The 18,640-nt window shown below is 37.8% G+C and overlaps 1 protein-coding gene across 1 annotated transcript; it reads left to right on the forward strand.

Annotated features, from left to right (window-relative positions):
• The first annotated feature begins 1,990 nt into the window (after positions 1 to 1,990).
• esrrgb (estrogen-related receptor gamma b) lies at positions 1,991 to 16,702 on the forward strand. Its single transcript, XM_084431845.1, has 7 exons — positions 1,991 to 2,202; positions 4,259 to 4,629; positions 5,863 to 5,979; positions 8,038 to 8,142; positions 8,224 to 8,406; positions 12,731 to 13,000; positions 14,820 to 16,702. The coding sequence occupies exons 1-7, from the start codon at positions 2,144 to 2,146 to the stop codon at positions 15,062 to 15,064; spliced, it is 1,350 nt and encodes a 449-aa protein (XP_084287971.1). The 5' UTR covers positions 1,991 to 2,143; the 3' UTR covers positions 15,065 to 16,702.
• The last annotated feature ends 1,938 nt before the right edge of the window (positions 16,703 to 18,640 follow it).

The following is an 18,640-nucleotide window of genomic DNA, read 5'->3' on the forward strand; positions in this document are numbered from 1 at the left end:
TGAGCGTTGAGATCTCCCTTTGTGTCCCAGCTCAGTGTGTGTTTGCCCTCGGCACACGAGTGGACAGAGGCTTTCTCCAGTAATACCACTGAAAACACTGTGTGTTTACCTCCTGCATAATGAAGGCTTTCTCCTTTCAAACGCCATGATCTCACATAAACACCTTATTGTTTCTTGAATGTTTGCTGAGGATTAATTAAAAAATATATTTTTTTATTGAATCCTTTTAATATACTGAGAGAGAGAGAGTTGAAAGCCACGCCGCTTAATGAGGCACACTCTTAAAAACAAAGGTTCCATATGGATGTTTTAGCATCAATGCATTTGCACCGTTTTCAGTTCCCCAAAGAATCTCTCAGTCAACCGTATGAAGAACATCTTGAGAACACCTTATCCACTATAAAGAACCTTTTGTGGAATGTAAAGATTCCGTCAATGTTGGAGGTTCTTCATGGAACCATCAATGCCAAATAAAGAACCTTTTGTGGAATGTAAAGATTCCGTGAATGTTTGAGGTTCTTCATGGAACCATCAATGCCAAATAAAGAACCTTTTGTGGAATGTAAAGATTCCATGAATGCTGAAGGTTCTTGATGGAACCATCGATAAAGAACCTTATTTTTAAGAGAGCACTGAATCACTGTGCTGAGCAGCTTAGTGGAGTTCTCCATTATTGAGAAAATCTCAATAAATGCAAAAAGAATTTGAAAAAGATATCAAAAAGCATAATGTTCATTTTTCGATCCGCTGCAGTTTGCATAACGCGTTGGAAAATAGTGGGGCGTTTACTCGGCAACCTGTCATTTTAAGGAAAAACTCTGTAATCATGATCTAGTTGTATGAACTTTTTAACAGATAGACAACTAAGGGTTATGGTTAATTAGGTTTCATCGGACACATTAAATAGGCCTACTATTGGTTCACCACAAGGATGTACTTTCACCATTCTTTTTTTTACACACAAATGATTATCAGAGTTCCCAAGGTGAGACTTATTTGGTAAAATAATTATTTGGTCTTTTATATGCTGGTTTTCTTCACTGTCTATGAAGAACAAAAATCGTCAACAATCTTGGAGTCTGAATTAACTTCCACAAGGGGATTAATAAAGCTCTAAACTAAACTAATTGGCCCACCTGTGCAGGTGTGTCTTCTTTATTTCAAAAAAATTTTCACGTTTCTCGGAAGCGGAAGTCATCATAGTTGGGTAAACTTCTATAGTGGTGAATGAAAGACTACATTATATTTTTCGTGTTCCCATTTGCTCAAATAGCAAAAACAAAAACAAATAAAAACGTCCACAATAGTGGTTTCACAACTTTCAAAAGAGGAAAAGAGATTGATAACGGTCAATTTGACCATCACTCCCACAGCCTCTGTATTAGAAACACCCTCACAGCGTAATATTTTTTGTAATTTGATGCAAAGGTATAGCCTAATATAATACAAATGGTAGCCTAGTTTTATAAATGTACATACATAAAAAAAAAAAAAAATTATATAAAACTTTGCAGGATTTGGGTGGATTAGTCTGTGAAAAAGGTCCATTGGAATAATGTTTATATAGTGGAAATCTGTTTGTGCCCTTCAGGCAACACTTTTTTTGTAAGTGTGATAGGTATCACTTACCATGAGTAGCCTACAGTTTAAAGTGCCATGGTATTACCATCTGATGATACCTATGGTAATGTTTTTAGTAAGCGTAGGCTATATAATTAGTTCTGGAGGTTGGTTAGAGAATAAAACACTTTGTCTACGTTGACGCATTCATTTATAATACTCTACTTAAAATATCGCGCTGTAGACAGCTGAAATAACGACAACGTTGTGTCTTCCTCTCTTCACTGAGCCTCAAACTGAAGCGTCTTTTCACGCTCACCTGAAATGCTCATGAATATTCATTAGAGCGCGCTCACATTGGTTGATTATCCGGTGACGTCGGCATTAAGGCGGGAATAACCCGAAACGTTCCTTCAATATTCGTAAGCAGTCCTGCGCTGCAGTGAAGAGGAACGCAGAGAAGAGAAACACTAGCAGACCAGCTTCTGCTTACAATAAAACCTCATTACAGGAGAAAACAAGTGATAGGTGTGATTTCACAAGCCTTTCCTCAGGTTATGGTTTCATTCTCAGCTGTCTCATCATGGATCTAGTGCAGTTTTATCACCCGGAATCTTTTTCCTTCCCTTCTGAACAGAACAAGTAAGTAACTTTATTAATTCACAACTTTATACGGACATAATCAGGTTTTTATATGTAACATTGTATTTAATGAACTTCATTAGGTGTAACTTTGTAATAGAAAAGTAGCCTATAACTGTATAAAATTGATACTATAGGCCTATTTACTATAAAATGGCTAAAATATTCTTGATTGAAGGTGATCCTATATTAATTTATATTATGTAGTAGTTACAATACCAAGTATTTTGGTAGAAACTTACATTTTTGCAAGTGCACACGTGACTTATAGATGAGCAACACACACACACATATGTGTGTGTGTTACTCATCTATAAGTCACGTGTGCACTTGCAAAAATGTAACAGTTTTCACCAAAATACTTGGTATTGTAATATATAATAAAACGTGCTCATGAAAGAAAATTTAAGAAGAAAGATTTGATCTTATGGTAAATAGACATTCGTAGATTATAGATACGTTCAAGACTGATCAGTTTTATATAGCCTAGTTGACCTCTCAAAAGATCAGATAAAATAGTAAATGGAATAAAAGTGTTTTTCCATAAATCAGCAACTTTAATATCTGTAAAAACTGTTAATAACTGTCAATCATCAGACCAAGATTATTTAAAAACAAAAGTTCCAATAAGAATTTAAAGAATACAATAAGAGAATCTGTTTAAGTTCCACAATGTCATTTTGTACATGATGTTGTTGTTTTTTTTGGAAACCATCATGCTTTAAAGGACCCAGAAACCAATACGTTGATCAGAAGAACATGTAATAGACCATCAACAATTTATCAACCTTAATTTCTAACAGAGTTATTCCTGTGTACTGAAAGGCCTGATATTAGTCGCGGTGCTCTAAACCTCACTTTGAAAGAGTTGGAAAAATCCCAAATATAATCCCGCTGTATACTGTATTTACGTAATAAGGACACGTTCTGGCAGCGTTCACTGACCATCTTACTGCAATAGGATTTGCTATGAGTGAAGGAGTCACAGGTAATTCCTCTGGATCCCAGACAAAAACCCTGATGGGCTTTAGGATCACGTTACTGGCCGCCGCTTACTGTGTGTGTGTGTGTGTGTGTGTGTGTGTGTGTGTGAGAACAGGTGTGTTCAGGTGCTGTGTGGCCTGTAACGTCTGACATAGTGGGAAATATTTAATTGTGCTGATAAAAGGAAAACCACTAAATTGCTGTTCCGTCAGATTGCAGCTCTTTTCAGGTTTCATGTAGGCTACTGTAAAACAAAACATCCTGGTAAATTGTCTTTCTGTGAACCATGACTAATAAAAATACAAACATAATGAACACAAACAGTTTGTAGAACGTGCACAGTGTGACCTACACAAGGACAAAACACCATCAGGGTAACACACACACACACACACACACACACACACACACACACACACACGTGACGTTAAAACAGTGCTAGTTTTAAAGCTATATTTAAACAATAAACAAAACAAACACTTCCGTTCAAAAGTTTGGGGTTGGTAAGATTTATTGATTGTTTATGAAATATGTATCTTCTGCTCAACAAGACTGCATTTTTTTTATCAAATACAGTAAAACAATAATATTCTGAAATAGTATTGCTATTAAATATAACTTTTTCTTTTGAATATCTTTTAAAATGCATCATTACTCCAGTCTTCAGTGTCACATGATCCTTCAGAAATCTAATATGATGATTTACTGCTCAAGAAACATTTCTGATTATTATCAATGTTGAGTTGTGCTGCTTCATATTTTTTGTGGAATTTCTGGATTTTTTGATGAATAGAAAGTTAAAACGGAACAGAATTTATTTGAATTTTGTTACATTTTAAATGTAACAAAAGGATATAGGATATATATTGTTAGAGTTTCATTATAAATTATAATATAATTGATAGAACAACAACATTCATGCAGTGTTATACTCTAAAATTACATGTATTATCTGTTTTTTTTAAATATAATTTATATGCATTTATGCCTAACATTTAACTGTGTAATAAGAAAATGCACACATGTATTTGTTCCTGTTTCTTAATTCTCATTATTCTTTTCATTTCCAAAGCTTCCTGGACCTGATGTCGATCAGCAGCCACTACATCAAGACCGAACCCTCAAGCCCTTCGTCCCTGTCGGACAGCCTGACCCAGCACAGTCCCGGGGCGTCGTCGGACGCTGGGAGCAGCTTCAGTTCAGTAACTAAAGGGAACCCAACAGGTCTGGACTCGCCTGGGTCGTACTCTGGGGTGGAGGCGGGGCTCAGGCCCCCCGGCGCCCCCTGCAGGCTGCTGGAGGAAGCGCCGGTGAAGAGCGGACACGGGCTCAGCTCAGGCCCCAAACGCCTGTGTCTCGTGTGTGGAGACGTCGGATCTGGGTTCCACTATGGAGTGGCTTCCTGCGAGGCCTGCAAAGCCTTCTTCAAACGCACCATTCAAGGTCAGGATCACAGTTTCCACAAAACTATTAAGCGCTACTTAAAGGGTTAGTTCACCCAAAAATGAAAATTAGCCCATGATTTACTCACCCTCAAGTCATCCTAGGTGTACATGACATTCTTCTTTCAGACGAATACAATCGGAGTTATATTTAAAAATGTCCTGGCTCTTCCAAGCTTTATAATGGCAGTGAATGGCAGTTTATGTTTTGAAGTCCATCAAAGTCCATCATAGACGCTAGTCCCGAGGTAAATAGAGTTCGTCAGCTCCAGTTTGTATCCAGCCTCTCATGGAGACTTCAGATGCCCAAACACCCGTGAAGAGACGACTCGACACCTGTGAAGAGACGACTCGACGCCAGCGATGTTATGCCCTAAATTAATACATGATTAACTAACTTTATTTTTCTATGTACATTTCTGAAATGCACTTTCTGTAAAGCTGCTTTGAAACAATGTGTATTGTGAAAAGCGCTATACAAATAAATTTGAATTGAATTGAATTGAAAGTGCATCCATCCATCATAAAAGTGCTCCACACGGCTCCGGTGGGTTAATAAAGGCCTTCTGAAGTGAAGCGATGCGTTTGTGTAAGAAAAATATTTATATTTAACACGTTACAAAGTAAAACTCTAGCTTCCGACCAAACGCAGTCTACTTACGCCTAAAGCACAACTTACGCAGTATGACGTCAGAAGTAGCGTAGTGCGTCGTGGCGTAGCGTAAATATCAGCAGTACGTCACATTACTCGCTTAAGTTGCACTTAGACTTAAGTGGAATCTGTATGTTCGTTTGGCTAGTTATTTTACTTAAGAAAGTTTTAAATATGAATATTTTTCTTACACGAACGCATCGCTTCACTTCAGAAGGCCTTTATTAACCCCCGCAGAGCCGTGTGGAGCACTTTAATCATGGATGGATGCGCTTTGATGGACTTAAAAAAATATATATTCCCATTATGAAGCTTGGAAGAGCCAGGGCATTTTTTAATATAACTCCGATTGTATTCGTCTGAAATAACAATGTCATATCATATACACCTAGGATGACTTGAGGGTGAGTAAATCATGGGCTAATTTTCATTTTTGGGTGAACTATCTCTTTAATATTAATAATAGCAAACTGGTGTCAATATTGATAAAAGGTGTGTTTGTGTGTTTGATACACACAGATTTAGCTAGATGCATGTTTTTGGTCCTGAATCTGATGATGTCTGTCTGTTTGTCTCTCTCAGGTAATATAGAGTACAGTTGTTCGGTCAGCAGAAATTGTGAGATCACTAAACGGAGGAGGAAGTCCTGTCAGGCCTGCCGCTTCACTAAATGTCTGTCTGTGGGAATGCTGAGAGAAGGTGAGAGTGTGTGTGTGTGGATGATTCTCACAAAAACTGGCACATTTCAGCGCAAAAATATTCGAAGAAGGAAAATTAAGTCTGTTTTGTGACATTATTTTCATGAAAATTAAGCAACTGTAATAAATGCGTCAGGATTTTCTACAATCGAGTTTTTTATTTATTTAAATGATTCAAAATGATAATTCCCAATGATTTCCAATTGCTGCAATAGAACGATTTTCAAAATTAGGATTAGCATAAATACCATTTTAACAGTTGAAATGTTTAGATCGTGTCATTGGTTCACATTACAGTAAGAGAACGGACAAGAATTGATTGTCATACAAATCCTAATTACGCATAATTATATGTTTTGTTGGATTTTATTATTTGCCGTCAGCATTTTGTTTTCTGCATCAGAGCATATCTGGGTTATGACCCACTATTTGAGAACTACTGCTTTAAGCAAAATGTCTTTGTTTTGATGATATGGGCACGTTCTTGACAGGTTTTGTGAGAAAATGAAGTGCGACACACTATATGAATGACAATGCATGCAGGTTCTTTTGATTTGTTTGGCTATGAAAGCATCTGAGATCAAACACATATATATTTTGGGCTTCTGGAATTTACTTTAGTGCTTTCACATACACAACCATAGATATAATAATTATATTCAGATAAAACTGAAGCAGTCAGCAAAAAGTGTGATATTAGTGCAGGTGTGGAGTCGTATTTTTGCTGCCCTGATTTAGTTTCAGTGCACCTGCTTTTGCAAAACGCTGCCAAAATAATTTGTAAAATCAAACGGATGGAGATCTATTTCAGCCGAACTGTATATTTTATTATACTTGTTCTACAAGTTCTTTTTCTTATCCCATAATCTACATTTTTAGACACAGCTGTCACGGGTATTAAATTTGACATGTAATCATTTAGCAGACGCTTTTATCCAAACCGACTTACAAATGAGGAGAACAATAGAAGCAATCAAACCAACAAGGCAACAATAAGTGCTGTGTTATGGGTATGATCTGCAGCACAGACGATGAGACGCAGAAGTAGCAAAACAGACAGTCTTTATTCAGAAATCCTAACACTCGGGAGATTTCAAGGGAAATGTAGGGAGAACTTGCCAACCACAATAAACCATAAACGAGCAGAACTGAAACAGGAGTATAAACCCTCACCGGCCACTTTATTAGGTACACCTTGCTAGTACCGGTTTGGACCCCTTTTGCCTTCAGAACTGCCTTAATTCTTCGTGACAGATTCAACTATATATATATATATATGATGCAAAAGCCTCTAAGTGGCATCTGAAATTTTCTTCTAGAATGATAATTTTTATCAAGCTCGTATATTTAAGTTCAATAATTTCACTTAAATGGCAATGCAAATTACCTATTAATTGTCATTTAAGTGAAATTACTGAACTTAAATATACGAGCTTTATAAAAATGATCATTCTAGAAGAAAATTTCAGATGGCACTTAGAGGCTTTTGCATCTGAACTCTTCATATATATATATATATATATATATATATATATATATATATATTATATATATAGACAGTATATATGGTATGTTATTATTATAATAAAAAGTTTTAGTTTTATTAAAAAATATACATTTTATATTAATTTAATATGCTTTTTCAATTTGTATTTTTATATATTTATATATTTTTTATTTAAATATTTTGACTTACATACTTATATTACAATATTAATGTATTTACATTAATTGTTATGTGTGTGCAAGTTATGTATTTTTAAGGATAAATCTAAGAAAGTTTTGTGAGGCTTATTATAATAAATTAATCATTTATATTTATATTGTTTATTTCATATTGTTGTCTTGCATACAACATTAATGTATTCACATACATTGTTATGATGCATTACAAACCTCTCTGACTAGGTCTATACTTATATTTTTAATAAAGTAAATTCTAGTAATATCAGCCAGTTTCTGTGTATTTTGTAAAAAAGAAAACAATCCACAGATTATATAATTTACATTTACAGAATCTACATTATTTTCTTCATTGTGTGTGTGTGTGTGACTCCAGGTGTGCGTTTGGACCGGGTGCGAGGAGGACGGCAGAAATATAAGAGGAGAATTGACTCTGATCCCAGCGTGCACCTCAGCGTACCTCCACCTCACAGAAAACCCCGTAAGAAGCAGATTTCACCTCAGCCAGACACATCTGCGTCTCAGTATGTGTGTTCATAATCTCCCCTGGCTCTTTCTTTAGCGTCCTGCAGCATTCAGGGGGAGAATCAGGTGGTGACCCTCCTGTTGGGGGCCGAGCCCGAGCGAGTGTGTGCCATGCCTGACCCCGCGCTCCCCGACAGTGACATCAAAGCCCTGACGACCCTGTGTGACCTCGCCGACAGAGAGCTCGTGCTGAACATCAGCTGGGCCAAACACATACCAGGTACACACACTCAAAAACTCACATGCCAAATGGACTTAAATTACACACACACACACACACACACACACACACACACACACACACACACACACACACACACACACACACACACAGGTTTTATCTACTATCTGTTTTGGATACAAAGAGATAAAGTGCTGTTAGTTCAGATGTGTGTCTGTGTGTCTGGTAAAACAACTGGAATGTCAGATCATTCGATGTTTTCAGAGAATAAAAATGTCTTCCTGTATTTGAGACGTCTGCCCTTTTAGCTGCTCTAAAGACACACATTTATGTATCTTAATAAGGACATTTCATAGACTTTTGTTGTTATTAAAGCTAATGTATTTACTACAGACGAGCTCTAACACTCACACACATGCACTCTTGTACATCTATCTTTGTGAGGACATTGACACAATGTAATCTCTAGCTCCTTACCCTAACCCTACCCATCACCTGTCTAACCCGAACCCTGACCCTAAACCTACCCTTAACCGAATTATAACCTTATCCCTCAAACAGGCCTTTAAATGGGTCTCAGGAAGTGATGCCTCACTTTACTCTCTTTGACCTCACTCCTATGGTCTAAAACTCAAACTGGTCCTCACAAAGATAGTTGTACACACATGTACACACACACACACACACACACGCACACACACACACACACACACACACACACACACACACATACACGCATACAGAGAACTGGCCAGCACCTGTTTTTGTGTTGATACTGACCTCTATAGTAATGCTTACAAAACAAACCACAAAACCAGGTGTGTGTGTGTGTGTGTGTGTGTAATTCTCCATAACACGTGACTGATTATATGCCATAGTTTGTGCACTGGATTACAGTATTTGGTAAATAAACACCATTAATTCACATATGGACAGGGAGAATGTGAGTGATTATTACACACATCTACATGAAGACACACAACAGACTTCTGTGGTTTTTATATAAGGTTAATTATAATGACTACAAAAATAATAAATGAAAAGCAAAAAATATTGTAATCTGTATTTTCTAGTAAAAAATATATCAACATAAAAAAATTGTGTAAGATATTAAAACGTATATCTTGATAAATTCATATATACTGTACAGTATGTGTTTATATTATTATACAATTTTAGTTGTTTTAATGGTGGATCTTAGAAAGTTTTGTTAGGCATATTATTATAATAAATATTATATATTTGATAGGAATGCACCGATATGAAAATTTTGGCCGATACCGATAACCGAAAATTCTTTATATTTGAAAGCCGATAACCGATATATTGGCCAATAAATATAAATCCAAGTTTTTATATCATTTTTGAGAGACTGATTACAAAAAATTAAAGTCTCACCAACAAAATCCATGTCCCAAGCACACTATTATAATGATATTCTCATAATTTCATGTCGCCTATATGACAGACTTGCGCTGCACATGTTGCACTTAACTGTATATTTATTTTTTGAAGTGATTCCAGTCATATTTCAAGCAATTCAAAATCACGATGGCAAACAGTGCACATCTGAAGTGTCTCAGCTTTATCTGTTTTAATATATCAGCTTTAATATAATACATATTTTCACATAACATTTGTGCAAGGACCATTCAACACTTTTACATAAATTGTTTTAAAAACTTCCTGAGTATGAATATATTTTAATATATATGTTTTCATATTATATATTAAAATATTATATATAAATATTATAATTGTTATAGTTTTATATTAGTTGATATTTTTCAATAATTTCATCATTTTTATGTTTTGTCTTGTGCAATTTTGCTTCTCAATTGAATTAATGTTGTCTTAAGAATGTTTAGTATTTTTTTTAACTAAAAAACAAAACATTCCTTCTGATTTGAAAACATTAATAAAATTCGCCTTATTTTAATTATTGTCAGGCTTAGCTCACTTCTGCGAACAGCTTTGCCCCCAAAGTGTAACGCAAGCATGTTTCTGTGTGTGTGTGTGTGTGTGTGTGTGTGTTTGTGTTTGTGTGTTTTACATACACATGAGCGGTTGTGTGTGTTCATGTCAACATTGAAATACTATGTGTGTGTGTGTGTGTGTGTGACAGCAGCATTGTCTCTTCCCTGGCGTCTGTAGCAGGATGTACAATAGAAGATGACATTGCTGATTTAAATGGCTCCAGGGTTGTTTATTTGCGTTGTTTGAGTGTCATGAGGGCCCTTTGATTCCGTTAACACGTTTCACAGACGTCGATACGGCCGCGTCTCCAGCGCACGGCGTGAACCCGCGATCGATCAGCGCGGAGATGCAATCAGCTAATGAACGTCACTCAGGAGGAGAGAGAGCGAGAGATACGAGTCATTACGGCCTCTGATAAGCATCAGTGATGGGTGAAAAAATCAAATCAAAGCTCCTCTTCTCCCTCGCCACACCAAACTAATCACTGGCTTTTTAATTAAGTGTGAGAGAACGTGAATGAGAGAGATTCGTCCGTCATTGACGCGGTTTTTCAGGGGACAAACCCCTGTCACACACACACACACACACAGAGCTGTCTTTCCTAACAGAGGTCACAGTCCAGTCTGAAACTGAATAGAAATTAGCTCTAAAATAAGAAGGGTTTTATCTGTCATATTAAAATCTTATTTTATGAGCTGATTCAACATCTCAGAGGCAGGTGTTATTAGGTGTTAATTAGTTATATAGCTAATTATGTACTTATTTAGGTGATTAGTTGTTTTAGTTTGTTTATCAGATTAGTTGTTTAGGAAATTAGCTGAGTAAGGTGAAATTAGAAATTAGTTTATCTAGATAATAGATATTGATTGGTTATTTAGCTGAATATAGTTGTTTAGGATTACTTATTTAGCTGATTCGTAGTTTAATTAGGTGATTAGTTGTTTTAAATATGTTAGAGCTGCAGGATTCTGGATAAACTGAGAATCACGATTTGTTTTGTTTCAAATAGAGATCACGTTTCTGAACAGAATCTAAACAAAATAACATGTAATTTACTAGAGTTTCTTAATGTTAATTACTGCAGTCTTGTTTAAAGGGGTGGTTGATTATGATGTCACTTTTCCAACTTTAGTTAGTGTGTAATGTTGCCGTTTGAGCATAAACAACATCTGCAAAGTTACAACGCTCAAAGTTCAAAGCAAAGGGAGATATTTGCTTTTAAAGAAATTGCTTTTTAAGGACTACAACAAACGGCTGGTAGAGACTACACGACACTCCTCTCGGGTTAGTGACATCACCAACCCTAGAATTTACATAAACCCGCCCCCTGAACACGATTTATAGATTATCAAGACAAAATATGCTAATCAATGACTAGAAGATATCTACACATCAGCTACAAAAATTCATCAACTAACCATTCAGAAATGTCCTGTTGCTTCTACATGTCACTTCTTCTTGAGTCTCTCCATCATTGACTCAGTTGACATCATCTGACTTCAGTTTGACCATAAAAGGTTAAAGGTTTTTGAAAGTGCATGTCTGTGTGAGGTAAAATGACACAAGCTGGCCTGTGCCGGGAGCAGCAGCTCATTTGCATTTAAAGGAACAGACACAAAACGGTGCGTTTTTGCTCACCCTCAAAAAGTGACTGCTATATAAAAATATCTGTGGGGTATTTTGAGCTAAAACTTCACACACACACTCTGGGGACATCAAATACTTATTTTACATCTTGTGAAAAGGGCATTATAGCACCCCTTTAAAGTCCCCCTGTAGCCAATAATTATATCCCTTTAAACTCATCTTTGATCACCAAATTGACACATTTAATCGTTTTTTCCTTGAATTTTTTTTTCTTCATGTAACTCTACACCCTTTCCTCATTTAGTATATGCAGTTCTATGAATATGCAAATGAGCTCCACCTCCACTCACTCACTCAGTTCAGAGATCCATTCGTTGACGATCACATGTTGATCTGATTGGTTACAAGGTAGTTTGTGACGTCAGAAACACCAGCGATTTCAAACCGTGTTTTTGAGACTGTCTTTGGTTCACTGCATTACAGTAAAATTGCATTACAGTAAAATACTATCATTGTAAACGACTGTAGAATTAAATAAAATGCAGTAACCAATTATTTGGAGCAAACTGTCATCACTCAAATGTGCGTAAAAGTGCTCTTGAGTGTGCGTAGGTTTTGTTCTTAGCTAAGAACAAATCCAAGATAAGAAAATCTTCGTAAAAAAAGATAAGAATCTTCGTAAAAAGTGCGTAAGTGGGGTTTAAGAACACATTTCTTCGTAAGAACGGTTGGCGAATGAGGCCCAGTGATCTGATCTATAATCTGAGCTTCTCTGATCAGTCACTCATCACTCCTGCAGGTTTCTCCAGCCTCTGTCTGTCCGATCAGATGAGTCTCCTGCAGAGCGCTTGGATGGAGATCCTCATCCTGCGAGTGGCTTTCAGCTCGCTGGCCTGCGATGACAAGCTGGTGTTTGCGGAGGATTACATCATGGATGCTGAACAGGCGAAATCAGCCGGTCTGCTGGAGCTCCACATGGCCATATTACAGCTGGTGCGCAGGTACAGATCCATGAGGCTGGAGAGAGAAGAGTTCGTCACTCTGAAAGCCATCGCTCTCGCCAACTCAGGTAAATGATACGGGTACTTTTTTTGCAAGGAACGTTCAACCCTTTTACACAAAAACATGCTTTAAACGAATGCGGCTTATGTAGTTTCTGCGAGACTAGTGGCACCTAGGGGAATTACACAAATAAATCATATTTTTAAAGGCATACTTTGCAGTTTCCGTTTTTGTCAAACAGCGACCCCTAGAGTCGCTGTGGAGTACTTGTATTTAACGTTACTGTCGTAAATACCAACGAGTGAAAGCCTGACTGAGTGTGACTCTTGTCCGGTTCCTCACGCGGTCAGTTTCTTGTTTTCTTTTCCTTGACTCTTCCGACCGCGATTTCTTCGCTTTCTTCGTCGACTCTGCCATGATTCACTTCTGAAATGCATGCTAGAGTCTTCCATAGAGGCCATAGATTCTCGCGAGATTTGTCGGGGCGCCACCTCTCTAACCTGCCAGTGGCGTCCCCCCCTGCTTTGCTATCGGGATGATTCGCCCTACTACGAGTTAGTTTACCATCTAAGTGACTTCAAATCTGTTATATTAAGGTACAAATCTTGCATAGTGTGCCTTTAAACAATCTTGCAATTACGTCCATGCGTAATTTGCCTCCCCCAACTCAAACATCAGTCCGGATGCTTGTGAAGGCTTCTCAGCAGGTTCTTTCAATAAAAGGTCCAACATATTAGGAATACTTTTAGCTGTGTTGCTATGTGTCATGAGTAAGTGTAACGGACATAGGCTAGTAAGAGCTGTACGTGTAGACCTCAAGAGGCGCATTAGTGACTCAGCAATTAGCAGTCTTTAGATCCATTAGCACACCCGCCTCCCATACCGGAGGTTAGACCATCCCATTTATAAATTCTCGGTCCGACCTTCATTGCCTTCATAAGGCTTGGCCTTTGAAGTCTGCGTCCTTTGAAGGATGCAGCCTCTGAATTGGGACTCAATTCTCTTTCCCCGCCATTGACGGAAATTTCCGGCTTTCCATGTTTTCACTGTTATGTGGTAGGGGGCGCTATTACGCATATTCTGAAAGAGTACAGAATCTCCTAATCAAAACAAAGGAGAAGAAGAAGCAAAAACAAGCAATATCATATGTTAGCAGATGCGATAATCATCATTAAACAGCATATAAATCTAAACTGCAGAATGTTACTGAATGAAATGTCGACCCAGGATGAGCTACAGGACTGTGAAGCTTTGGGAGTGTTGATGGACTCCATCTACTCCATCTGTGTTTTGATCATCGTTCTGAATCCGACATGGTCTTTGACAAAAACGTGATTTTCTCAGCTTTTTGCTGAAAATGTTGCTTTTTTATGAAATTTATCAATATTCAAGTGTTGAAAAAAAAAGGGATACATGAAGCTAGAAAACAGCTTAAATGCAGAGGGTCTGTTCTTTCTTTTGATAAATTGCATGTTCAAATATTCATACAACAAAATATTCTGTCGGCCATGAAACTTTTATGAAAAATAATAAAAAATGCTGGTGGTGGCTGGCTGGCAAAATTTTTTTTTTTAAACGCTGGCGGGGAAAGAGTTAAGCTGCGAATTGATTGACAGATCTGAGCGGACCGCTCTCAATGTGAGACTCGATGTTTACACTTTTGGGGGAAATAAACCCATTAATGGCATACTAATAGTAGTCAATGAACAACTGGGTTAAGAGAATGTATTTTAACATAAACAAATCTTACATACTTCACCTTTAACACATTTTCATCAACTTATTATTGCAACACACTACATTATTTACTGTCAATTTTTGAATAAATGCAATGCAATTTATTGAAGACGACGGTCAACACCTGATGTTTTGATTCCCTCTCTCAGACTCGATGCATATAGAGGACGTGGAGGCCGTTCAGGGTCTTCAGGACTCTCTCCATGAGGCTCTTCTGGATTACGAGTGTGTCCATCACAGGGAAGACCCTCGACGGGCGGGAAAACTCATCATGACCCTCCCGCTCCTCCGCCAAACCTCTGTCAAAGCCGTGCGCCGCTTCTTCAGCATCAAACAGGACGGACGCGTCCCCATGCACAAACTCTTTCTGGAACTTCTGGAGGCCAATGTCTGATCCTTAACCCGATTGGACCATCAAACTGAGGTGACAGAAACGTCTGAAAGAGGATTCTTCTCAAATCCATGGGGAAAAACAGGCGCGTGTCATGACATATAAAAATAGTACAGGATATACTCCAACAAACACAGTTTCACATAGTTGAGGATTGATTTAACTAACAAAAAAGAAGTTTCAAACATACACTACTGTTTATAATTGGTTGTTCATTTTTTTTTTTACCTTTCTATTCATCAAAGAATCCTGAAAAATACATCAGTTTCCACAAAAATCAACAGCACGACTGCTTTCAACATTGATAATAATCAGAAATGTTTCTTGAGCAGCAAATCGTCATAATAGAATGATTTCTGGAGGATCATGTGACTCTGAAGACTGGAGTAATGATGCTGAAAATTCAGCTTTGATCACAGGAATTAATTACATTTTAAAATATATTTAAACAGAAAACAGTTATTTTTAATTCTAATACTTTTTCTCAATAATGGACTGTATTTTTGATCAAATAAATACAGGCTTGGTGAGCAGAAGACACTTTTTCAAAAAATAAAAATGGTAGTACATCAGTAGGTGCTGGATGTGAATATCGTTGAATTAATGGTGAAACTTTATTTATAATGGTTTGTATTTATTTAATTTATTAAAGATAAAGAGCATTTAATGTGCAGAATTTTTTTTCAGTTTTCATAAGAGTTCTATCATAGTAGAGAGCGTCAGCCTTGCCAAATACATAATAGTCAATAATTACTCTCCTGACACAAACATAAAGGAAAAACAGTGTTCGACAACATCTACTATAAACACAATTTTCAATTCAAAAGGTCTCAGAGATGCAGTCTAGACAGAAATATGATGTGTAGATTAACATTTAAGTGTGGAAACATCAAATAACAGAGGCGTACCAATGCACTTTTGAAATTTTAACTAATAGATTATGTACTAACATAGGATTTCTTTAATCTCCAGATGCTCATGAGTATATCTGCACAAACTAAGCTTTTTCTTTTATTCCGTTTTTACCACATGAACCTTTTAGCACACCAAATTAAAAAGGCTCTTGCTCATTAAATGACAGAAAAGAAAAGCCATAGCAATATCTGTTCTCAGCCATTCACAGAGATGTGAAAGTATGTTTTGAAGCAATAACTGAAATTAGATAGTTCACTCAAAAATGATCTGACATTTACTCATTCATGCTGTACTGTTCTGAGACATGTGGTTTTATGTAATATTTATGCGCTGATTGTTGTCTGTCAGTCATTGTGATGATCAGATATGAACATGTTTACCATAATAAAGGAAACACTACAAGATAGAATTAATGTGAACAGGACAGACTGATCTCTTGTGAGTTTGTTATCTGCACCAGTTTAATGACTCAATGACTGTCATTCTCTGATGGCGTTTATTCTGGATTTCTGAGTGTGTTATTAATGGCAGTCGCAGTTGTGTGTGTGTGATTCTCACTGTTTCTGCTTGTGAAGGTTTTGTGGATGTTGTACGATGCTCTCATGAACAATAATGTACGTTTATCTTCCCGTTATCTGTTTGATTATATGAAATGACTTTTTTTTTTTAATAAATGGCAAAAATTATATGAAGATATTCAATAATAATGCATTAAATAACGGACTTGACATCTGTGTTTTTCGTCTCTTTGATTTGTTTTTCCAGCAGAAAGTAAGCGAACGCCGGTCAGGGTTACATTCGCAAAAAACAAGCAGATTATTCCGCTTATGAGCTGCGTCACATTCATTTGTGTTCGAACCCCACAAATTTCTAATTATATTATTTATTTTTGGATTATGGGAATCTGATTGTTTTCTTTTCAGATAAAGAGCTGCATGACAAATATAAACATACAAGCGTCTATTTGACTCCAAACACTCAGAGATTAGCAAATATTCCTCGTAAATAAGCAATTACTTTATTTGTGTTCGATATCACGGTCGTTTGGTGGGATGTTTTCCCAGTGATCATCTACAATAAGATCTGGTATTCTGGTCGGTTGCTTTACCGGTGTCCAAGTCCAAAGAGTCGAGTGTCTGTTGATGCGTCTCGTCAATGTAGGTCTGGAATTTAATTTCTCTGAGAAAGAGAGATCACTGTGATGGCTGTTGTACCTTTATGTCTATGAATAATCAAGCTAATCGATGCAGATAAATGAACAGCATGTCAGACAGCTCCTCCTGCATCATTTCACAGGCCGTCAGGAACCATCAACACATTAGTCTCTCTACACTGAGGGTAATTAATGAGGCTCGTATAAAAGATGCTTACACTGGAAGAATCCTGTACGGCTCTGCTAGCAGAATGAAAGTGTGTGTGTGTGTGTGTGTGTGTTGGGATTGCAGGACAGATCCTGCTCTGAATTTCTGTGACTAGCACTATCCTTGTAGTTGGGAAAGTTAACAACTAATTTTTTTACATTTTCTGAAGCATTTGAGTGATGCATGCCTGTTGAAAAGTCACTGTCGTGATGCTAGGGCAAGGGGTCTGCAACCCTTTTTCAGGCCAAGGACCCTTTGGTGGACAAACCACAAACAAACCAAACCGTCTCCGTCCCGCCCAGGCATGAACTCTACAAGAGGCTGAAGGTGTCCCGTGGTCTCCGGCACCGAGACGTCAGCAGATCCTTCAAGTCCTGTAGTTTGAGGTGGAGCCGCCGTGGGCTGAACTTGTTGGTCCGGCACATCCACAGATGCTCGACTGGGTTAAGATCTGGAGAATTTGGAGGCCAGAGGAACACCTTGAACTCTTCATCATGTTCCTCAAACCATTCCTGAACAATGTGTGCAGTGTGACTGTGCTTCCACCATTGTCATGAAGGGGTGTGTCTGGTCTCTGCAACAGCGTTTAGGAAGGTGACGTGTGTCAAATAAACGTCCACACGAATGACCGGACTCAGGGTTTCCCAGCAGAACATTGACCAGAGCGTCACACACTCCCTCCACCGGCTTATCGTCGTCCCACAGTCCATCCTGGTGCATCGTTACCCTTAGGTAAACGTCGCACGTGAACACGTTCTTTTACATGTGGTGTTAAAGAAAACGGGACTCATCGGACCAAGCGACCCTCTTCCACTGCTGCTCCGAGGTCCAGTTTCGAGGCTCATGTGCCCCCTTGTAGGTGCTTTCGACAGTGGACGGGTCATCATAGATCTCTGATTGGTCTCCATACGCAGCAGATGCACTGTGTGTTGTGACACATTTCTCCCATAACCATCACTGAAATGTAGTGTGCCTCAGTAGACCTTCTGTCGACTCGGACCAGACGGGATAGCCTTCATTGCCCTCCTCGTGCATCGAAGAGCCCAACACCGTGTTGCCAGTAAACTCTGGACTGTTGGTAAATTCTCAGCACTGCTGACCGAGATACTCTGACCCAGTCGCTCTGCCATAACTATCTGGCCCTCGTCAAAGTCGCTCAGATCTTTATTCCTGCCCATTTCTGCTGCATCCAACATGTTGATTATGAGAACTGATTGCTTTCCATCTAATCTACCAAGAACTCAATGAGGCCTTGTTAGGAAATTATCATCTTTTTTTGCTTTACCGCTGTGACTAGTGGTGG

Source organism: Rutilus rutilus, assembly GCF_951802725.1.
Source record: "Rutilus rutilus genome assembly, chromosome: 15".
NCBI lineage: Eukaryota > Metazoa > Chordata > Actinopteri > Cypriniformes > Leuciscidae > Rutilus > Rutilus rutilus.

Excerpts from the sequence above, each read along its gene's own strand:
- esrrgb (XM_084431845.1), top strand. The coding sequence starts at position 2,144 with ATGGATCTAGTGCAGTTTTATCACCCGGAATCTTTTTCCTTCCCTTCT. Across the intron at positions 2,203-4,258 it reads TTCCCTTCTGAACAGAACAA|CTTCCTGGACCTGATGTCGA; the intron begins GTAAGTAACTTT and ends TCATTTCCAAAG. Across the intron at positions 8,407-12,730 it reads CTGGGCCAAACACATACCAG|GTTTCTCCAGCCTCTGTCTG; the intron begins GTACACACACTC and ends TCACTCCTGCAG.